The sequence below is a fragment of the Astatotilapia calliptera genome, chromosome 3 (assembly GCF_964374335.1).
Source record: "Astatotilapia calliptera chromosome 3, fAstCal68.1, whole genome shotgun sequence".
In the NCBI taxonomy this organism is placed as follows: domain Eukaryota; kingdom Metazoa; phylum Chordata; class Actinopteri; order Cichliformes; family Cichlidae; genus Astatotilapia; species Astatotilapia calliptera.
In genome coordinates, this window is record NC_137424.1 from 82,689,888 (window position 1) to 82,707,865 (window position 17,978).

A 17,978-nucleotide genomic window follows, 5' to 3' on the forward strand; every position below is an offset into this window, starting at 1 on the left:
TGGGCCTCCAAGGTTTGGAGGCCCATCTCCACCCACCACCACTTCCCCTGCCAGTGGCGGACTCCCTCAGGTATCGGTGCGTTGGTGGTTCTTTGTGTCTGGGGGTGGGCGTCAAGGTACACACCGGCTCACTCCTTGGCGGCCACTTATCGGGGCCTGGAACCTGGGGCTCGCTCGGGCCACTTCAGAGGTGGGGTGCCCCCGGCCTCTCGGCCTGGGGCTCGGTCACTCAGGCACAGCTGGCTGCCGGCGGAGCTCACGGGCGCGTTACTGCAACTCCCCCTGGCTTCTGCTCCGCGGCTGCTGAGTGAACCCTCATCTGGGACTCTCCTCAGCTCTTACTGGGACAGTGGCGTGGCTGCCCCTCTGTTAGTCTTCCTCGGTCTCTTGTGTTCTGGGGGCCTCTGGATGTCTGGAGTTCTGATCTCCTCCATACCTGCTTCATACCCTGGAGGACGGGGCTGTGGCCCCCCCACACTCCCTTAGGGATGGGTATCGAAAACCGGTTCTTGTTGAGAACCGGTTCCCACTGTTTCAATTCCTTGGAATCGTTTGCCATTTTTGCAAACGATTCCCTTATCGATTCCAGTCGCCCCTAATGACGTCACCATGTTGCGGAGCGTCATTTACCTGGCAGGAAACATGGCGGCTCAAATGCTAAAAAGTTTGGTTATACTTTACAAGAATGGATGACAACAGGGCAACTTGCAATACTTGCAAAGTAGATATTTCATTTAAGGGAGGAAACACTACGAATATGCAAAAGCATTTGCTCACAAAACACGTGCTAACCTTAAATTAATGTCGTGTTTTTAATTCCGCTCCGGACTCGTGAATCTCAACCCAGCAGCAGCGGTAACGTTTGCACGTCCTCTCCCGTTAATGCGGTAGGTAAATAATCAACTAACAGTGCATATTATGTTAGCGCGATCTGCCTTATCTGCCATTACTGTGCGTTTAGGTGACCATGATGAGGGAGACAGAGTCTGACTGGCGCTCGCTGGCAGTTCTCGCTGCAGTCTCCTTTCAAGCCAGGATAGACGAATGTCACCGAGCAGTGACTAAGTTTGTGGTAAAAGGCTTGCACCCATTTGCCACAGCAGATGCCCCCGATTTTCGGTAAGTGAATGTGTTTAATTGTACTCAGGGACATTACTGGATATTCTTGTGTAATTGCTACAGAATAATTAATGTTATACTTTGTTATTGCTACAGAAAAATATTTTTTTTATTATTTTTCATTTACAATTTTTTTCCCCGGGGTCCCTGTGACCCCATTGAAGAGACGTAGGCTGGATCTCTTAAGATCTCACTGCTGGGTTTGTAAGGCCATGTTACTCCTAAATTTCTACTTTGTTCAAAGAGAAGATATAAAACAAAGTTCTAAGCTATCATATCTGATATCATATCTCACAGTACAATAATATTGAATGGGTTGCATTGTTGTACTTTGTCATGTTTCTCAGGTCTTTGTCTGAATTTCTACGAACATTATTGCTAAGGATTGTCTTATTGCATTGGAGTCACACTGGGTTAAATATGTACACTTGGGTTTTAAGGGGTATTTATTATTTTCTTCTTTTTTTGGGTTGTATGGAAGCCCCAAACGCAATTTCATTGTTCTTGACAATGACAATAAATAAATAAATACTAAATACTAAATACTAAGCTAATCGACCTTAGTGTTCTCCTTTTTTAAAAAGAATCGATAAGAGAATCGATAAAGAATCTGTCCCGTCTGTAACATCTGAAAATAAAATATAATAAATAATAAAAACAAAGATCGACCAAATGGACCAATACGGCAATGCCACGAAGATCCATTTGGCAAAGTAAATCCATTGGGTATCCTTGTTGGTCTTCAGACAACAATTCTGATGGCTAAAGAACCAAATGGGACAGGCAAAAAAAAAACAAAAAAAACAAAACAAAACATAATCAAACATGTTTTTATGTCTGTAAATTACTTGTATAACAGTGTAGTTACATCCTGCAGTGTGAATTACTTGTATATGTTGCATTGACAAAGTAAAAGAGCTCCACGTTGCTCATGACAGTGAAATAATGTATCCCACAAAACTTTAAATATAACAAAACATCGGCCTGAAGCATCAAAACATGCTAAAGAAAAAACTCACAATTACTCTATTTTCATGTTTTTCATGTGTGCAAAGACACAGCAGAAAGTTCACATGGGTTTCTAAATGTGATCGTATAAACTTTTTAAAAATGTAATATGCACCAGATCTCTTCACAACAGATACTTACCCAACTTCCACCAGATCCCAGATCCACGTCTCAGGGAAGAAAGAGCGAGCTGTCTCTATTAGTGGAGGAAGCTGCCCAGCAGGTTTCACAACAAGACTACTTAGTTCAATAGAACCATCTCTAAACCGGGGAGCTAAATAAAAATAAATAAATAAAAAAAGAAAAAATTATTTCCTGTTTTCTTTTTGGTAAATACAAAGCAAAATTTATAGCCAGACACAACACAAACAAGTGAATGATTCACCATAGTAGACATGACTAGAGCCATCATAGTAGACAACAGGGCCATGACGGTAGACTTTTCCTTTGAACTTGAGGCATGAAGGCAATCGAAAAACCAAGTTTGTCGCCATCTTCAGTCCGACTTTCTAGATATTTCAGCAGCACACAAAAATCAGCAAAAACTGGTGCAACAACAAAAACTATTGTATTTACGTTATGTTTGACGGACTCACAGGTACACTTGTATTATACCTGGAAAACTGCATAGGCGTCATTTTGCTCTTGACTGAGGTACGGCAAAACATATCTTTTTGGTCTCACATTAAGGCATTCTGTAGCATCATTAACCTCATACGGGAAATATGAGGATTTCTTGAGTGGGAGCAAGTCAAATATCTGAAAAGAAAAGTGCAGTTCAGCAAAACCTCCAAACATTTATTGCCTGCCTGCCTGGTCACATTTGATCCATTAACTCTTACATGTAAATATGAGTACAGATTAGGTTCAAATGAATTGCTAGATTATCTAAGAAGAATTCTTAAAAATAAATAAATAAAAATGACCAAATGTTACAGAAGTTCTACAATTTTACTATAAACACCACATCGTTCTTAGTGATTTATATGGCTACAGTAAGTGTTCTCCATTTGAAGCTGTCTCTGTAGCTCCTTAAACTCACTAAGTCTCACTTTTTCCATGTTTTGCTGTATGTTTAACATCAACAAATACTCGTGTATTTGAGCAGTTTTGATGCAAAGTTAAATTCTTCTCAAGTAAAGCTAAAAAAAAAGTCATGATCCTGGATTTATCTCCATGCTGAAATATTAATTTGCCCAAAAGGAATTAATTTTATAAAATTAAAATATTGCTGTCTGCAACCACATGAGCAACAAGCATGGTACTTACTCGCTAGAAAGACTGTCATCACAGACACATGCATATGTAACCTTGTATTTTTTATACCAGTTTTCTTTAAGACAAACTCAGCATTTGACTGTTTAAAACAGTTCAATGTACGACTGCCCAGACGTGAGCTGCTGGTAACTCACGACACTACGGCCTCTGGAAATAAGGGATGTGTCCACCTCACTGGTGTTAATATCAGCAGTTACCTTATCTGCATCCAGAGTCTTCCCAGGCTCCTTGATGAGAACGCTCTTGTCGATGGCGCTCACACCACACAGAGAACGTGGCAGGGCCGTCACCTGCATGTTGGTCTCTTCACCTGGGACGGCTGAAGACGGTGAAAACTCCACTGACACCTGACACACACAAAACACCCGTAGAAGTTTAGTGACTGTGATAACTCCCCACGCACTGCTGGCTAAATGAGCTGCTTCACTGTGGTGAGTGACAAATCATGAGTCCCAGGAGATGGCTGCACACTACATTGGACACTGTATGAACTGTAGGACTTGCATCATCATTGAAAAAGTGCTTGTATAAATGGGAGTGAGCGGGTCATGAGGTCATATAAAGAAGCAATTTGAGTCCTCAGGTAGAGTAGAAACAGCTGTGCAACAACCAGTCCATTTACTGATGCTAGAAATCCTCAGGTGATTTAGCCAACTGTAGATGACTTTGATTTGAACGAATTGGCATGACTGCAGACACCAAACACACAGCACACCTCTAGAATTACACTCACCTTGTTGCTGAAGCATTTGTCAGTAGAGAAGTCAGCACTGTGGGCAATTACATCCTCACTTGGCAGGACGGCATAAGCCACAACCTGGAACTCTGGAGCCATCTCAGGAGACACTCTGACTTTAAAGGACACCTGGCCCTCATTCACTGAAACACAGGTCCAAACATGCATCCACAGATCAACAAAACAGACCAACGTCAATGCTTGGCTGTGGCATTTGTGGAAATATGGGAATTTTACCCGATCTATCTTGCACTTCAACCTGTGTTTGTCCTTGCATGGTGACAGCTCCTCTGGACAACACCTGGAAGACAGAAATCATTTAAAAACAAGAATGAACTAGCACTGATATCTGTGGACATCAGAGATGGGCAGTAACGCGTAATCCGATTACTTTTTTCAAGTAACAAGTAAAGTAAGGGATTACTATTGCAACAAAGGTAATTAGATTACCGTTACTTTCCCGTAGGAACGCTGCGTTACTGCGTTACTAAAACCGTGATTTTTTTGCGAGAATGTCTCACGACAGTGACGTAAGCGAGTGCGACGTTCGTGACAACAGCTGTGTGCAGATCAACAATGGATCATATATCGATTGTGGGAGAGAGTATGAGCGTGCAGCGTTTAAAGCGTGGAAGTACTGACCTTACTTTGAGTTTGATTCCATAAAAAGTGACAAAAACATTAGCGTCCGTTGTGCGTGGGAAGAAAACTTCTTTTTACAGCGAAAAAAACCCCTAAACTTCCAAGCAAGCACCGAGTGCGCAATGACGTAATGGGAAATTCACAGAGAAACTCACGGATTCTTCAACTGACCGCTGCAGCACACCTGCACCAGGGTAAACCTCCGCCTACCCCACTCCTGCTTTACAGGTGAAAATAGAGCAACAGGACCGCTGAGTCTTTGACTTTATTTATTTTCTGCTGTGTTTTACTTGCATCTATTTGAAAGACTGAGTGTAAACACAAAAAATATTTTCTTTTATGTGCTGGAATGTGCAGAAAATAGGTTTAAATGTTAAACTAATTTCTTCCAGTCAGAGAATGGTGCATATAATTAAATTTTTTCTTGATGCATAAAGTTAAAAGATTAAAACTAATAAAACAAGTTTTAAAAAGAGACTTTTCCATTTGATTACATTTTGTATGATGGATTATGCAGCAAAAGTCGAATTGGGCTTCATCGCCTATTCTGGTTGTAAATCGTGTTTTTAAAAAGTAATTAAGTAACTAAGTAATTAATTGCTTTTTGGGGGAAGCAATCAGTAATTAGTTACTGATTACTTTTTTCAAGTAACTTGACCAACACTGGTGGATATACACTACCAGTTAAAAGTTTTGACACACCTTCTCATTCAGTGGTTTTTTAATTTTTATTTTAATACTTTCTACAATGTAGATGCATACTGAAGCAAAGAAAAATATATAAATAACTCTAAATATGTTTTTTGTTTTAGAGTCCTCAGCAGAGATGGGCAGTAACGCGTTACTTGTAACGCGTTACTGTAATCCGATTACTTTTTTCAAGTAACGAGTAAAGTAAGGGATTACTATTGCAAAAACGGTAATTAGATTACCGTTACTTTCCCGTAGGAACGCTGCGTTACTGCGTTACTAAAACCGTGGGTTTTTTGCGAGAATGTCTCATGACAGTGACGTAAGCGAGTGCGACGTTCGTGACAACAGCTGTGTGCAGATCAACAATGGATCATATATCGATTGTGGGAGAGAGTATGAGCGTGCAGCGTTTAAAGCGTGGAAGTACTGACCTTACTTTGAGTTTGATTCCATAAAAAGTGACAAAAACATTAGCGTCCGCTGTGCGTGGGAAGAAAACTTCTTTTTACAGCGAAAAAACCCGTAAACTTCCAAGCAAGCACCGAGTGCGCAACGACGTAATGGGAAACACACACAAAAAAAAAATTATGTGCTGGAATGTGCAGAAAATAGGTTTAAATATTAAACCAATTTCTTCCAGTCAGAGAATGTTGCATGTAATTACATTTTTGCTTGAGCATAAAGTTAAAAGATTAAAACTAATAAAACAAGTTTTAAAAAGAGACTTTTCCATTTGATTACATTTTGTATGATGGATTATGCAGAAAAAGTAGAATTGGGCTGAAAGATCTATCGCTTTATCACCTATTCAGGTTGTAAATCGTGTTTTTAAAAAGTAACTAAGTAACTAAGTAATTAATTACTTTTGAAAATAAGTAATCAGTAAAGTAACGGGATTACTTTTTTGGGGAAGTAATCAGTAATTAGTTACTGATTACTTTTTTCAAGTAACTTGACCAACACTGGTCCTCAGAGTATTCGCCCTTTGCTTTACTGGCAGTGAATGGTAATGGTAATTGGACTGGTTCTTATATAGCGCTTTTCTACTCTTTCTGAGCACTCAAAGCCCTGTACACAACTTTTCTGCACAACAGTGCTGCAAACCCTCGCCTGACGTGTTTCACCTCACAGGTGAGCCTTATCAGTGTCAATTGGTGGAATCTCCTGCCTTCTTAATGGGGTTGGGACCATCAGTTGTTTTGTCCAGAAGTCAGGTTGGTACACGGCTGACAGAACAGCTGACACAACTGTTAGAATTCATATTTGAATGTGTCCCCAGGTGCAGTCACAAAAACCATCAAGTGCTACGATGAAACTGGCTCACATGCGGACCGCCCCAGGAAAGGAAGGCCAAGGGTCACCTCTGCTGAGGATAAATTCATCAGAGTCACCAGCCTTAGAAATCACAAGTTAACAGCAGCTCAGATTAGAGTCCAGATAAATGCCACACAGAGTTCCAGTAGCAGATAGTGATGGTAAATTTGATTCTTTTTGCTGAATCAAGTTTTAATGAGTCACTCACCAAAGTGAATCGGGTGTTTTGAGTCATTTGAGTCACTGAGTCAGTTGACCAGAGAGTCCAAAAAATTTACATTTTCACTCAAACTTAATTTGTTTCTATTTTCATGTAAATCCTACTGCTAAGATGAGTGATTGAAAAAGAAAAACAACTATTTTTATAGAGCAAAAAAAAAGATTTCTAAAGGGAACATTTATTTTATTTATTTTTATTTTATTTTATTAGTATTTTCCTTAAATGTGTTAAATATATATTTTCTCATCTAAATGCCCACTGAGCTGTGAGCCAGGGGGCGGTAATGCGCCTTAACATTGGTTGTGTGGCACTATGTTAAAGACAGAGACATGAAAATAGTAGCCCCCCATTTTATTTGATGCTCAGAGACATTTTCTTTTAGTAAGGCCACTGCAATGTAAGCTTTACTGTTGTATAAGTTCCGCCAGCAGAGGGCCATCGGTCCTGTACGCATCGGTAGCTGACGCTACACTAGAAGAAGTAGTGTCAGTGGTGAAGAGGCAGCGTACGGTAGTGATGGGCAGATGAAGCCCCATGAAGCACTGGAGCTTTTCATCCAATTGGTTCACCCCAACGCGAAGCTTCATGAAGCTTCATTTGCTCTAGCAGGACACCTACTGGACGTAAAAATAATAGCTGGCATGAATTTGAAGAGTGTGGCATTTTGCACACAGCCTGTAAATGTCAACAACAAAAGGAGTGTGTAAAACATGTATATTGTAGTGATGGCAGTATACTGTGTATATTTATGCTGGCAGTATGGAAAATGATTATTTGCGGCAAAGTTCGAACCGCTTCATGAACCAGTCACGTGGTACAGCCGGGCAGCGAGGCTTCGGACGTCATCATTTTCAGCTCCTCCCATAAATGAAGCAAGCCTCGATACGCGCTTCGCGGAAACGCCCCCTCCATTACTCGACACACGCTCCGAAGCCTCGATACAGAACGTCCCATCACTAGCGTACGGCCTGCGTGCCAAAGAGAACTGATTGTCTTATTTTTCTGTTTTTACAGGTAAGCTGGGTGGTTGATAATATGAACAGATGTTATAAAAGTGACAGACAGCAGTGGCGATTAATGGTAAATGTCTTGTTTGTGGCGAATGTTAAGCTAAAGAGCTAATTTCCAAGTTGGTCTAGTTGTTAGCCTGTGCCGATCCAAGTGTTAGACTGTACCGAAACTCTGTGAGCTTGGTGCAGGTGTATTTTTGGGTTAAAGCCACAAGATATATATTTTGCACAATAAGAGAAAGTGTGAATTGCTTTATGTTTAGTTCATGAAGAGTGAATGCTATAGAAATATGTTAAGAAAAACATTTATTTGAAAGAGATCTAGTTGATTAAATACAGTTAAGAAGACAGGTTCATAAATAGATTAAAACAGTAGCAAAAACAAGATAAAACTGTAATGAGTTCACTATGTTGTTCATGTGTATAGTAAAATGTATTTGTTTAATTTAACCAGTTTACAAAGGTGGTGCATGTGAATGTGAAACTGTATAAGTTACTTGTATAAAGTAATGTCAGCTACACTAGAAGAAGTAGTGTCAGTGGTGAAGAGGCAGCGTACGGCCTGCGCGCCAAAGAGAACTGATTGTCTTATTTTTCTGTTTTTACAGTTTTCTGTAAAAATAAATATGTTGCACGGGAGATGAGTTGGCCCATCATTTCAGCAGTGTAACAGTTGCCAACCAAGAAGAAAAAGAAGCTGTGAGCCAGGAGGGAGGGGGTGAGTGAGTGATTCATTTATGCTACGATTCAGCCAAGAAACACAAGAAATGGACATTAGACCAGTGGAAATCTGTGCTTTGGTCTCATGAGTCCAAAGTTGAGATCTTTGGCTCCACCTGACGTGTCTTTGTGCGACAGAGAAAAGGTGAATGGATGGTCTCTGCATGCATGGTTCCCACTGTGAAGCATGGAGGAGGAGGTGTGATAGTGTGTGTGTGTGTGTTTGGGGGGGTTTTTGCTGGTGACATTGTTGGGGATTCAAAGCTGTAAAAAATATTCAAAACTGAAGGCACACTGAACCAGCATGGCTACCACAGCATCCTGCAGCCACATGCCATTGCATCATCTATTTCCCAACAGGACAACGACCCCAAACACACCTCCTGGCTGTGTGAGTGCTGTTTGACCAAGAAGGAGAGTGATGGAGTGCTGCACCTGATGGCCTGGCCTCCACAGTCACCTGACTTAAACTCAAAGGAGATGGTTTGGGATGAGATGGAGCGCAAAAAAGGCCAACAAGTGCTCGGCATTGTTCACCAAATGATTAAATATGTGTTCATTCATTTTGATGTTTTGATGCCTTCAGTGAGAATCAATCGAAATAATTCAATTTAATTTATTTATACAGCGCAAAAAAACCCAAACCTGTCACCTCAAGGTGCTTTATATTGTAAGGTAGACTCTACAATAAGATTAATAACAGATATGATTCAATGCAGAGAGGTCTATTAACACATAGTGTGTGAGAAAGGTGACTGGAAAGGACAAACCCAATGCATCATGGGAATCCATACAGCCTTCGTCTATTGCAGCATAACTAAGGGAGGATTCAGGGTCACCTGGTCCAGCCCTAACTATATGACAGGACATTGGCCAATCAGATGAAAGGAAGAAAAATAGGGTCAAAATTTGTACTTGTAACTTGAAACTTGAGTGCAGAGTTTCTCACGTATTTTTTGGCTAAGTCCACACACAAATTCTTTTTTATGCACACATAAATTCTTTTTACACATACAAATCCTGAGAATCCCAAGATGCACAAAACAAAGGATTAGAAAAATAAAACAGAAAATAACTAAACGTGGAGTCACTAAAAGACGTGACTTGAAAAGTGCAGGGGAAACACAGGGAAAGCATGATTAACTGAGAGCAGAACCCAGATGACTAAAACTAAGAAGGCCTAAGAATATAAATACTTAGCAGAGAGAGAAAACTAGGGATATCATGAACAAAGGACCAAACACTGAGGCTAATTACTAAGCTGACAGAAAATGATGAGGGACAAAGCACAGGGACCAGACCTGAAGTCTGTGGAACCAGCTTCCACTTTGGATTCAGGAGACAGACGCCCTCCCTAGTTTTACATTTAGGCTTTTTCCTTTTTGCTAAAGCATATAGTTTGGGCTGGATCAGTATTTATGCTGAAATAGATCGAAGCTGCTGGATTCTCATGATGGACTGAAAGTTTCTTCTTCAGTCATGATGGGCATTACAACAGTACTTTTTTAGCAAACACACAAAAGGTCTGGCCATGTTGAACTTTGAAGTTATGCCATAAAGTGACAAGCTGAGAGATAACTCACCAGATAAATGACATCCACAGACCCCGGAGACTCTCCCACTATAGTGTAGTTGACTGATATGTCTTCTTCTGCGTCACAGGACACTGCTTTATCCTTCTTCTGTACCTCTAGAGAGCTGATTGTTTTAATATCAGGAGAAGACGGCTGGGACATGGATAATGTGTGAAATCCCCTGTCATAGTATGCAGTTCTGTATCCTGGGTAACCCACTGTTGGTGTCAGGCTTGCCTAGTTGGGGATAGGAAACAAAAATTTAAAAAACTGATCTAAAACTAACATTGGTCAATGAGGCTTTATAAGCAAGGCAAAGGTGGAGGAAGATGAGTCATAAACTGTTTCAGGATTGCAGCTTATTACTGTGGGAGGTATTTGGACATTTGCAGCCTATCAGAAACCAATTGTGGCTTCAGGCTGCTGTCATTGCTGCATTAAATTACACATTGTTTCAGTGTGTCAGCTCACATGGAGTTGGATATCCTGGTCAAAGTTATCAGTGCTGAAAGAAAATGAGGCCACACCGTTGCTGTCAGTTGTCAGATTTTGTAGTGAGCGTGGTTGCCACATTTGTCCCGTGAACAGGTAGACCGGTGCGTCACAAACTGGTGTATTATTGTGGTACACTGCTCTGACCTGTTGAAGAACACAATGCTCTATCAATGGAAAATACAAACAATGTAAATGTGCTTTGTACGACAAACTGAGCTGAAAACAACATGTTAGGCTTACTTTTCCTTCCACATTAGATCCCCGTTCCCAAACCTTGGGCACGTTAATGAAAGACACTTTTCCAAGGACGTAAGAAATCGTGACTCTCTTCTCTTGAGGGAGTGAAACACCTGAATGTAAAAACTTTCATGTTACAATCTGTGAATGCCTTTTTGGTTAAATACACATCGATGTGTCATTTTAAAGGAATAACACAACTTGCCTGTTCCCTCTTCTTCCACTTTGGCCCTGATATCCAGAACATCATGAAGCACCTTTTGGTCCATTTTAGTAAAAATTGACATGTTGAAGGAAAAGGTTGCACAGCCAGTCTTGTCTGCCTGGAAAGAACAATAAAGAAAGAAAATCACTGATACAAGAATAAACCAAAATTAGAATCAAATCTCATTCACAATCGAATCTATAAAATATATTAAATGTTCAAACTAGAGATGAGTCATGAAAGACTTGAGCTCATTTAGAATTTGATGAAAGCGTGCAGGTAAGTGACGGAAGTGACGGACAAGGTAAGCGACCCATGTTGTAGGTGACGTCAGACGCCGGAGATTTTGGCGGAGAAAAAAAAAGCAAATGGTAGCATAGAGTTTAACAAAGGTTTTTCAAGCTTCAGTATTACCAAATATACTAATCAATTGTCATATAACTAACATCATCTGTCCTATCACCTTTAACACCCTGGATGACAACGGGGAGAGTTTAGACGCTCTCCAAGATTACATCGACCGCTGTTTTCAAGATTTAGTAATGAAGAAGGCTCAGGGTGCATCTTCCCCGGCCAAAACTGAGACGCCGTCATCGAAGAGATGTCGCCCGGCAGACTCCCCCGGTACAACATCGCCTGCCGGCAAAGACATCGCAGACATCCTGGAGTCAATCGACAAGCGATTGTCCAGTTTCGATGCGAGGCTGTCCCTGGTGGAGATTTTACACCGGGAATTTAAATCTCTGAGAGAATCCCTGGAATTCAGCCAGCAGTAGGTGGAAACGCTTGCTGCTGAAAATGTCATGCTACGGGAGTCGGTTAAATCTCTTACCGATAACGTGACCCAGCTAAACATTGAAAATAAAAAAATAAAAGAATCCGTTATCGATTTACAAGCCCGTAGCATGAGAGATAATCTTGTGTTTTCTGGTATTCCAGAATCTGCCGGAGAGGACGCAGAGGCAACGGTGAAAAGCTTCATTAAAATCCACCTGAAGCTGCCGGAGGACACCGTAAAGAACATCGATTTCGTTAGAGTGCATCGCTTGGGGGACGTGCGGTCGCGGACCGGGAGACCACGGCCTATTGTGGCCAAATTCGGTCAATTCAAACAGAAGGAACAGGTGAAGAGTCGCGGTAGAGAGCTGAAAGGAACGGACTTCAGTGTGAACGACCAGTTCCCCAAAGAGATCCTGGAACGACGCAAGGTCCTGGTCCCAGTTCGACGTAGCTTTATCCAGAAAGGCTCCCGTGCTGTCATCGCTGTGGACCGGCTCTACGTGGACGGACAGCTCTACCGCGACCCCGGCATCACACCGTGGTTATATTGACTGCACTCCAGATAAGAACCCGCTACACTCTTTTCTTATTCATTCACACTCTCTCCTTTAACATGAGTTTAACCTAGTAATATCAATATGATGTCATAGCAGATATAACACCGTCACCCTCCGTCATTGCTTTAATTGGAATGTTTCCGTTTCGTTTCTTTTTTTTTTTTGGTGTTGCTCACAGTTCATGTGGTTTCTTTCTTTCTCTTGTCTTTCACTGCTGTGATCACCTACTTCCCCACTCACCTACAAACAACACCCTCTATTTCTCCATATTTTCACACCACGATCACGCAAACACATCAGCTCAACGGCAGCACATTCACAACAGCCTCACAGCACGCACAGACTTGCAGGACACATAAGCAAGCCACGCTTGTTCATATTAGTGAATATTCACACACATAGTCAGACTTATGGAGCCTCTCACCACACTTCTTTTTCTCTTTCTATTTACAAACAAGTGATGTTTCCACATTCTCTCCACCTGTCTAAACGAAACACCCAGGTACATCATTAGACATACACACACAATTATGGGCATGCTGAGGTTTGTCACATGGAATGTAAATGGAGCTGGCTCCAGAGGAAAGAGGTTAAAGATATTTAACCAGCTTAAAAAACTACAGGCAGATGTTGTTTTATTACAAGAAACTCACAGACCTGTCACAGGTTTAAACGACCTTAAAACACCTGAGTTTCCTAACGTGTTTGCAGCCTGTTATAATTCTAGACAACGGGGAGTAGCAATTTTAATACATAAAAATGTTAATTTTACAGTACTCGATACAGTTATAGATCCAGAGGGTAGATTTCTAATTATTAAACTATCAATATTGAACAAAAAACTATGTATTGTAAGTATATATGGTCCAAATGTTGATGAACCCTCATTCTTCCACGGATTTTTTAGTGCACTCTCTGAACACCTTGATTGCTCACTCATTCTTGGCGGTGACCTCAACCTTGGACTAAATGAAGACATGGATAGGCTCAACACAACAGGAACTCAGCGCAATTGGCAGTCCACAAATATAATCAATCAGTATATGAGCGACTTTGGTGTTTGCGATGCATGGCGCTCTCTTCACCCCACCAGTAAGGAATATACTTTTTTCTCGCATGTTCATCACTCTTACTCTTGTCTGGATTATTTTTTGGTCAGCAGCTCACTGCTGTGTGACATTTCAGACACTGAGATTCATCCTATAGCTGTCAGCGATCATGCTCCTGTATCTTTAACATTAATGCACAAGAATAACACTACGCCAAGAAAAAACTGGAGATTTAATATATCACTACTTAAAGATGAAGACTTTATTAAATATTTTAAAAAGGAATGGACTTCATATTTAGACTTTAATGACACTCCCGGAATATCTGCTTCTGTTCTATGGGAAGCAGGGAAAGCTGTGATGAGAGGTAAAATAATTTCTTTCTCATCACACAAAAAGAAAGAAGAAAACAAAAATATTCAGGAATTAGAAAAAACTATCAAATCACTAGAAGAAGCCTACGCGTCCCACCAAGATCAGGAAACATTGAACAAAATATGCAAAACAAAACTAGAATTAAATGAAACTATTAATAAAAAAACACAATTCCTTATACAAAGACTTCGCTTGCAGAATTTTGAACACAGTAACAAATCAGGTCGATTTCTAGCTAACCAGCTAAAAATAAATAAAGAAAAAACAACTATATGTGCTGCTAAAGATTTATCGGGGAACACAATATATGATCCTGGAAGAATAAACAACATTTTTAGGGATTTCTATGAAACTTTATACTCACCACAAATAAACCCATCTAAAAATGAAATTGATATGTTTCTTGACAACGTAACTCTTCCAAAATTACTAGACAGTCAAGCAATGGAACTGGATTCGCCACTGACGCCAAGTGAACTCCAGGAAGCCCTGATAAGTATGCCCAATAATAAGGCTCCAGGTCCAGACGGCTTCCCTGCAGAATTCTACAAAGAATTCTGGACAATTTTGGCACCAGTATTCCACGGCATGTTGCAGGAAATCGAGGAAAATGGCAGACTACCACCAATTCTGCCAACATTAGTCTCCTGCTAAAACCAGGCAAAGACCCTTTATTTCCCTCAAGCTATCGTCCAATTTCTCTTTTAAATGTAGACCTCAAAATAATCTGCAAAGCTCTCTCAAAGAGATTAGAGAAAATGACCCCCCTCTTAATTCATCCTGACCAAACTGGTTTCATAAAAGGTCGGCACTCCTCAACAAACACTCGTAGATTACTTAATTTAATAGACTACTCATACGATAAAAACATCGAAACCACAATATTATCTCTAGATGCAGAAAAAGCATTTGACAGAGTTAACTGGAAATTTTTATTCGCAACTTTACACAAATTTGGTTTTGGAAACTCTTTCATAAACTGGATAAGAATATTATACAATTCCCCAACAGCTCGTATCAGAACAAATGACCAGACATCCTCCAGCTTCTGTCTCCTGAGGGGCACCAGACAGGGATGCCCACTCTCCCCTTCACTTTTTGCAATTTTTATCGAACCTCTAGCAGCAGCATTTAGACATGCTACAACAATTAAGGGCATAAAATGTAAGAACATAGAACATAAAATCAGTCTCTATGCGGATGATGTGTTGCTTTTTCTGCAAAACACACAAACCAACGTCTCTGAGGTAATTACTTTAATAAACTGGTTTTCAAGAGTTTCAGATTATTCAATTAACTGGCCAAAATCTACAGTTCTCCCCATTAACTGCTCCTTCCATAATTCTTCCTCTGCCCCACTGCTGTCATGGTCCTGGGTCGTGTGACCCAGTGTGTTATGCTTAACCTATTTTGATGTTTATTGTTTGCTTAGGTTCTTTAAGGTAGCCCAGTCCTTTTGTAATTATGTTACCCTTGCATTACGTCTCCCTTGCCCTTCGTGTGTTTATGTCTGTGTGTCTTGTACTGTCAAGTTCATGCTGTCAGTCATGTCACCTCCCCCTGTACTACGTCTCCCCGGTTCATGTCTCATGTTTCCTGTTTTACTTTGAAGGCCTGCATTCACTGTCTGTGTATTCAGTTTCACTCCTCCTGTCCTGTCGTTAAGTTCATGTGTGTCAGCTGCGTTCCCATGTGTGGCCACTTCCCCTGATCATCCCTCATGTGTATTTAGTCTCTGTGTTTCTTACAGTCTGTGTCGCGTCGTCTGTGTTCCCACCCTCCGTATCTCCATGCCCGGTCTGTTGTCCACGCCATGTTTCCCATGCCATGCTTCCAAGTTTCTTGTCTAGGTTTTTCTTATTATTTGTTTAGATTCCCCAGTTTAGGTTTGTGTTAATGTTTGCTTCAGTTTGCCTTGCCCTTTGTTTGTACCTTTTCTACCAGCCATATTAAACGGCTCGCTTTCTGTTACGCTCACTCCCGTCTGCTCACTTGTATACGCACCTGGGTCCATTACACACACCACCGCACGGCCTGTCTCTGCAGACCGTGACAGTACGACGCGACCATGCCGGACCCAGCGACGCAAGAGAGGGAGATCATCCAGACGGTGGAGTCGCTCTGTGGTAAATGGCTGCGGTGCTCTGGAGAGGAGGAACGGGAGGAGTTAGCCCGCCAAGTGGGAGTATGCGTGGCTGTGTTTCCCTGGCTATGGGAGGCACTACACCCGCTGATCACTGACCTTCTCGTCACCGCTCTCCAACTCCGTCCGCAGCCACAGCTGCCTAGCGTGCGGGCTGTGCCGCCAGAGCCCTGCTGTTGTCCCATTTCCCCGCTGCTTCGCGAGCCGGAGGCAGTTGCAGTTGGAACGGTGAGGCTCGCCCCTGACACACCTTCCGCTCGCGCCCCGTCGGCGTCCGCGTCTTCACCGCGGTCTGGCCGCACGGCGTGGCGCACGGAGACGACGGAGGCCATAGACTTTGGTGAGGAGGAGCGGCAGCAGGTGTTACGGGCTTATCGGGAGGACGAGCTCCGGTGGAAGCCCTGGCTCATCCCGGAGGAGGACCTCTCACCTGCTGCACAGCCTACCAGCCGCTCGCCGTCTCCAATCCGCTTAGACTTTACTTCGCCTGCCTCATTTCTGGCAAGGATGTGGGCGGACGACGGGGTGATCGCCGCTACGTCACCCTCTGCATTGGTGCCATCAGCGCCCACCGCGCCAGCTACCAGAAGGGGGCGGCGCCGGCGCCGCCGTTGCACCGCATTAACTCCGGTGAGTGACGACGTTTTCGTGCCTCACGTCCCTTCTATGAAGCAGAGTGAGATGAGCATTGATTTGCCGAGGCCGGAGACTATAACGGAATTGGGCTCCAGAGCCGAAAGACCTGTGTGTGACTGTTTTGAGGGAGCGCACAACGAAACCACAGACCATATTCCTGACTCTGTAGGATCCAGGATTTTTTCTAGCGTTGCTCTCACAGTCGCGCCACATGAAGCCCAGGTTCAGGAGACTGCGAAAGGGGACCCCACGTCTGCTGTACAGGTTGCTTCTCAGCCTGCTAGGAATGGCGTGAGCTTTCTCTCCGCCTCAGACTGCCTTCTGCTTCAGCCGTCTCTTCCAGCTGGAGGGCCCGAGGAGCCCGTTCAGCCTCATGCCACGTCTGCTGTACAGGTTACTTCTCAGCCTGCTAGGAATGGCGTGAGTTTTCTCTCCGCCTCAGACTGCCTTCCGCTTCAGCCGTCTCTTCCAGCTGGAGGGCCCGAGGAGCCCGTCCAGCCTCATGCCTCGTCAGCTGGAGGGCCCGAGGAGCCCGTCCGGCCTCATGCCTCGTCAGCTGGAGGGCCCGAGGAGCCCGTCCGGCCTCAAGCCACGTCAGCTGGAGGGCCCGAGGAGCCCGTCCGGCCTCAAGCCACGTCGGCTGGAGGGCCCGAGGAGCCCGTCCGGCCTCAAGCCACGTCGGCTGGAGGGCCCGAGGAGCCCGTCCAGCCTCATGCCTCGTCAGCTGGAGGGCCCGAGGAGCCCGTCCGGCCTCAAGCCACGTCGGCTGGAGGGCCCGAGGAGCCCGTCCGGCCTCAAGCCACGTCAGCTGGAGGGCCCGAGGAGCCCGTCCAGCCTCATGCCTCGTCAGCTGCAGGGCCCGAGGAGCCCGTCCGGCCTCCTTCCACGTCAGCTGGAGGGTCAGAGGGGCCCGTTCGGCCTCCTTCCACGTCAGCTGGAGGGTCCGAGGGGCCCGTTCAGCAACCTTCCACGTCAGCTGGAGGGTCCGAGGGGCCCGTTCAGCAACCTTCCACGTCGGCTGGGGGGCCCGAGGAGCCCGTTCAGCTTCCTTCCACGTCAGCTGGGGGTTCAGGAGAACCGCACCAGCCTCATGCCTCGTCAACTGGAGCGTCCGAGGGGCCCGTCCGGCCGCCTGTCTCCGCTGGAGGGTCCGAGGAGCCCGTCCAGCACCATGCCACGTCTGCTGG

The 17,978-nt window shown here is 43.5% G+C and overlaps 1 protein-coding gene across 2 annotated transcripts in view; it reads right to left on the bottom strand.

The window, feature by feature from the left end:
- The window catches only part of LOC113018310 (alpha-2-macroglobulin-like), a 107,952-nt gene that overhangs the window by 68,132 nt on the left and 21,842 nt on the right, over positions 1–17,978 (bottom strand). For both annotated transcript variants that reach the window (XM_080299511.1, XM_080299512.1), the window contains exons 9-18: positions 11,252–11,369; positions 11,050–11,159; positions 10,786–10,953; positions 10,324–10,551; positions 4,379–4,442; positions 4,139–4,284; positions 3,603–3,752; positions 2,743–2,886; positions 2,513–2,636; positions 2,269–2,401 (exon numbers count right to left, since the gene is read on the bottom strand). In XM_080299511.1, coding sequence (XP_080155637.1) covers positions 2,269–2,401; positions 2,513–2,636; positions 2,743–2,886; positions 3,603–3,752; positions 4,139–4,284; positions 4,379–4,442; positions 10,324–10,551; positions 10,786–10,953; positions 11,050–11,159; positions 11,252–11,369 — 1,385 coding nt within the window. The remainder of the gene's footprint in view (positions 1–2,268; positions 2,402–2,512; positions 2,637–2,742; positions 2,887–3,602; positions 3,753–4,138; positions 4,285–4,378; positions 4,443–10,323; positions 10,552–10,785; positions 10,954–11,049; positions 11,160–11,251; positions 11,370–17,978) is intronic.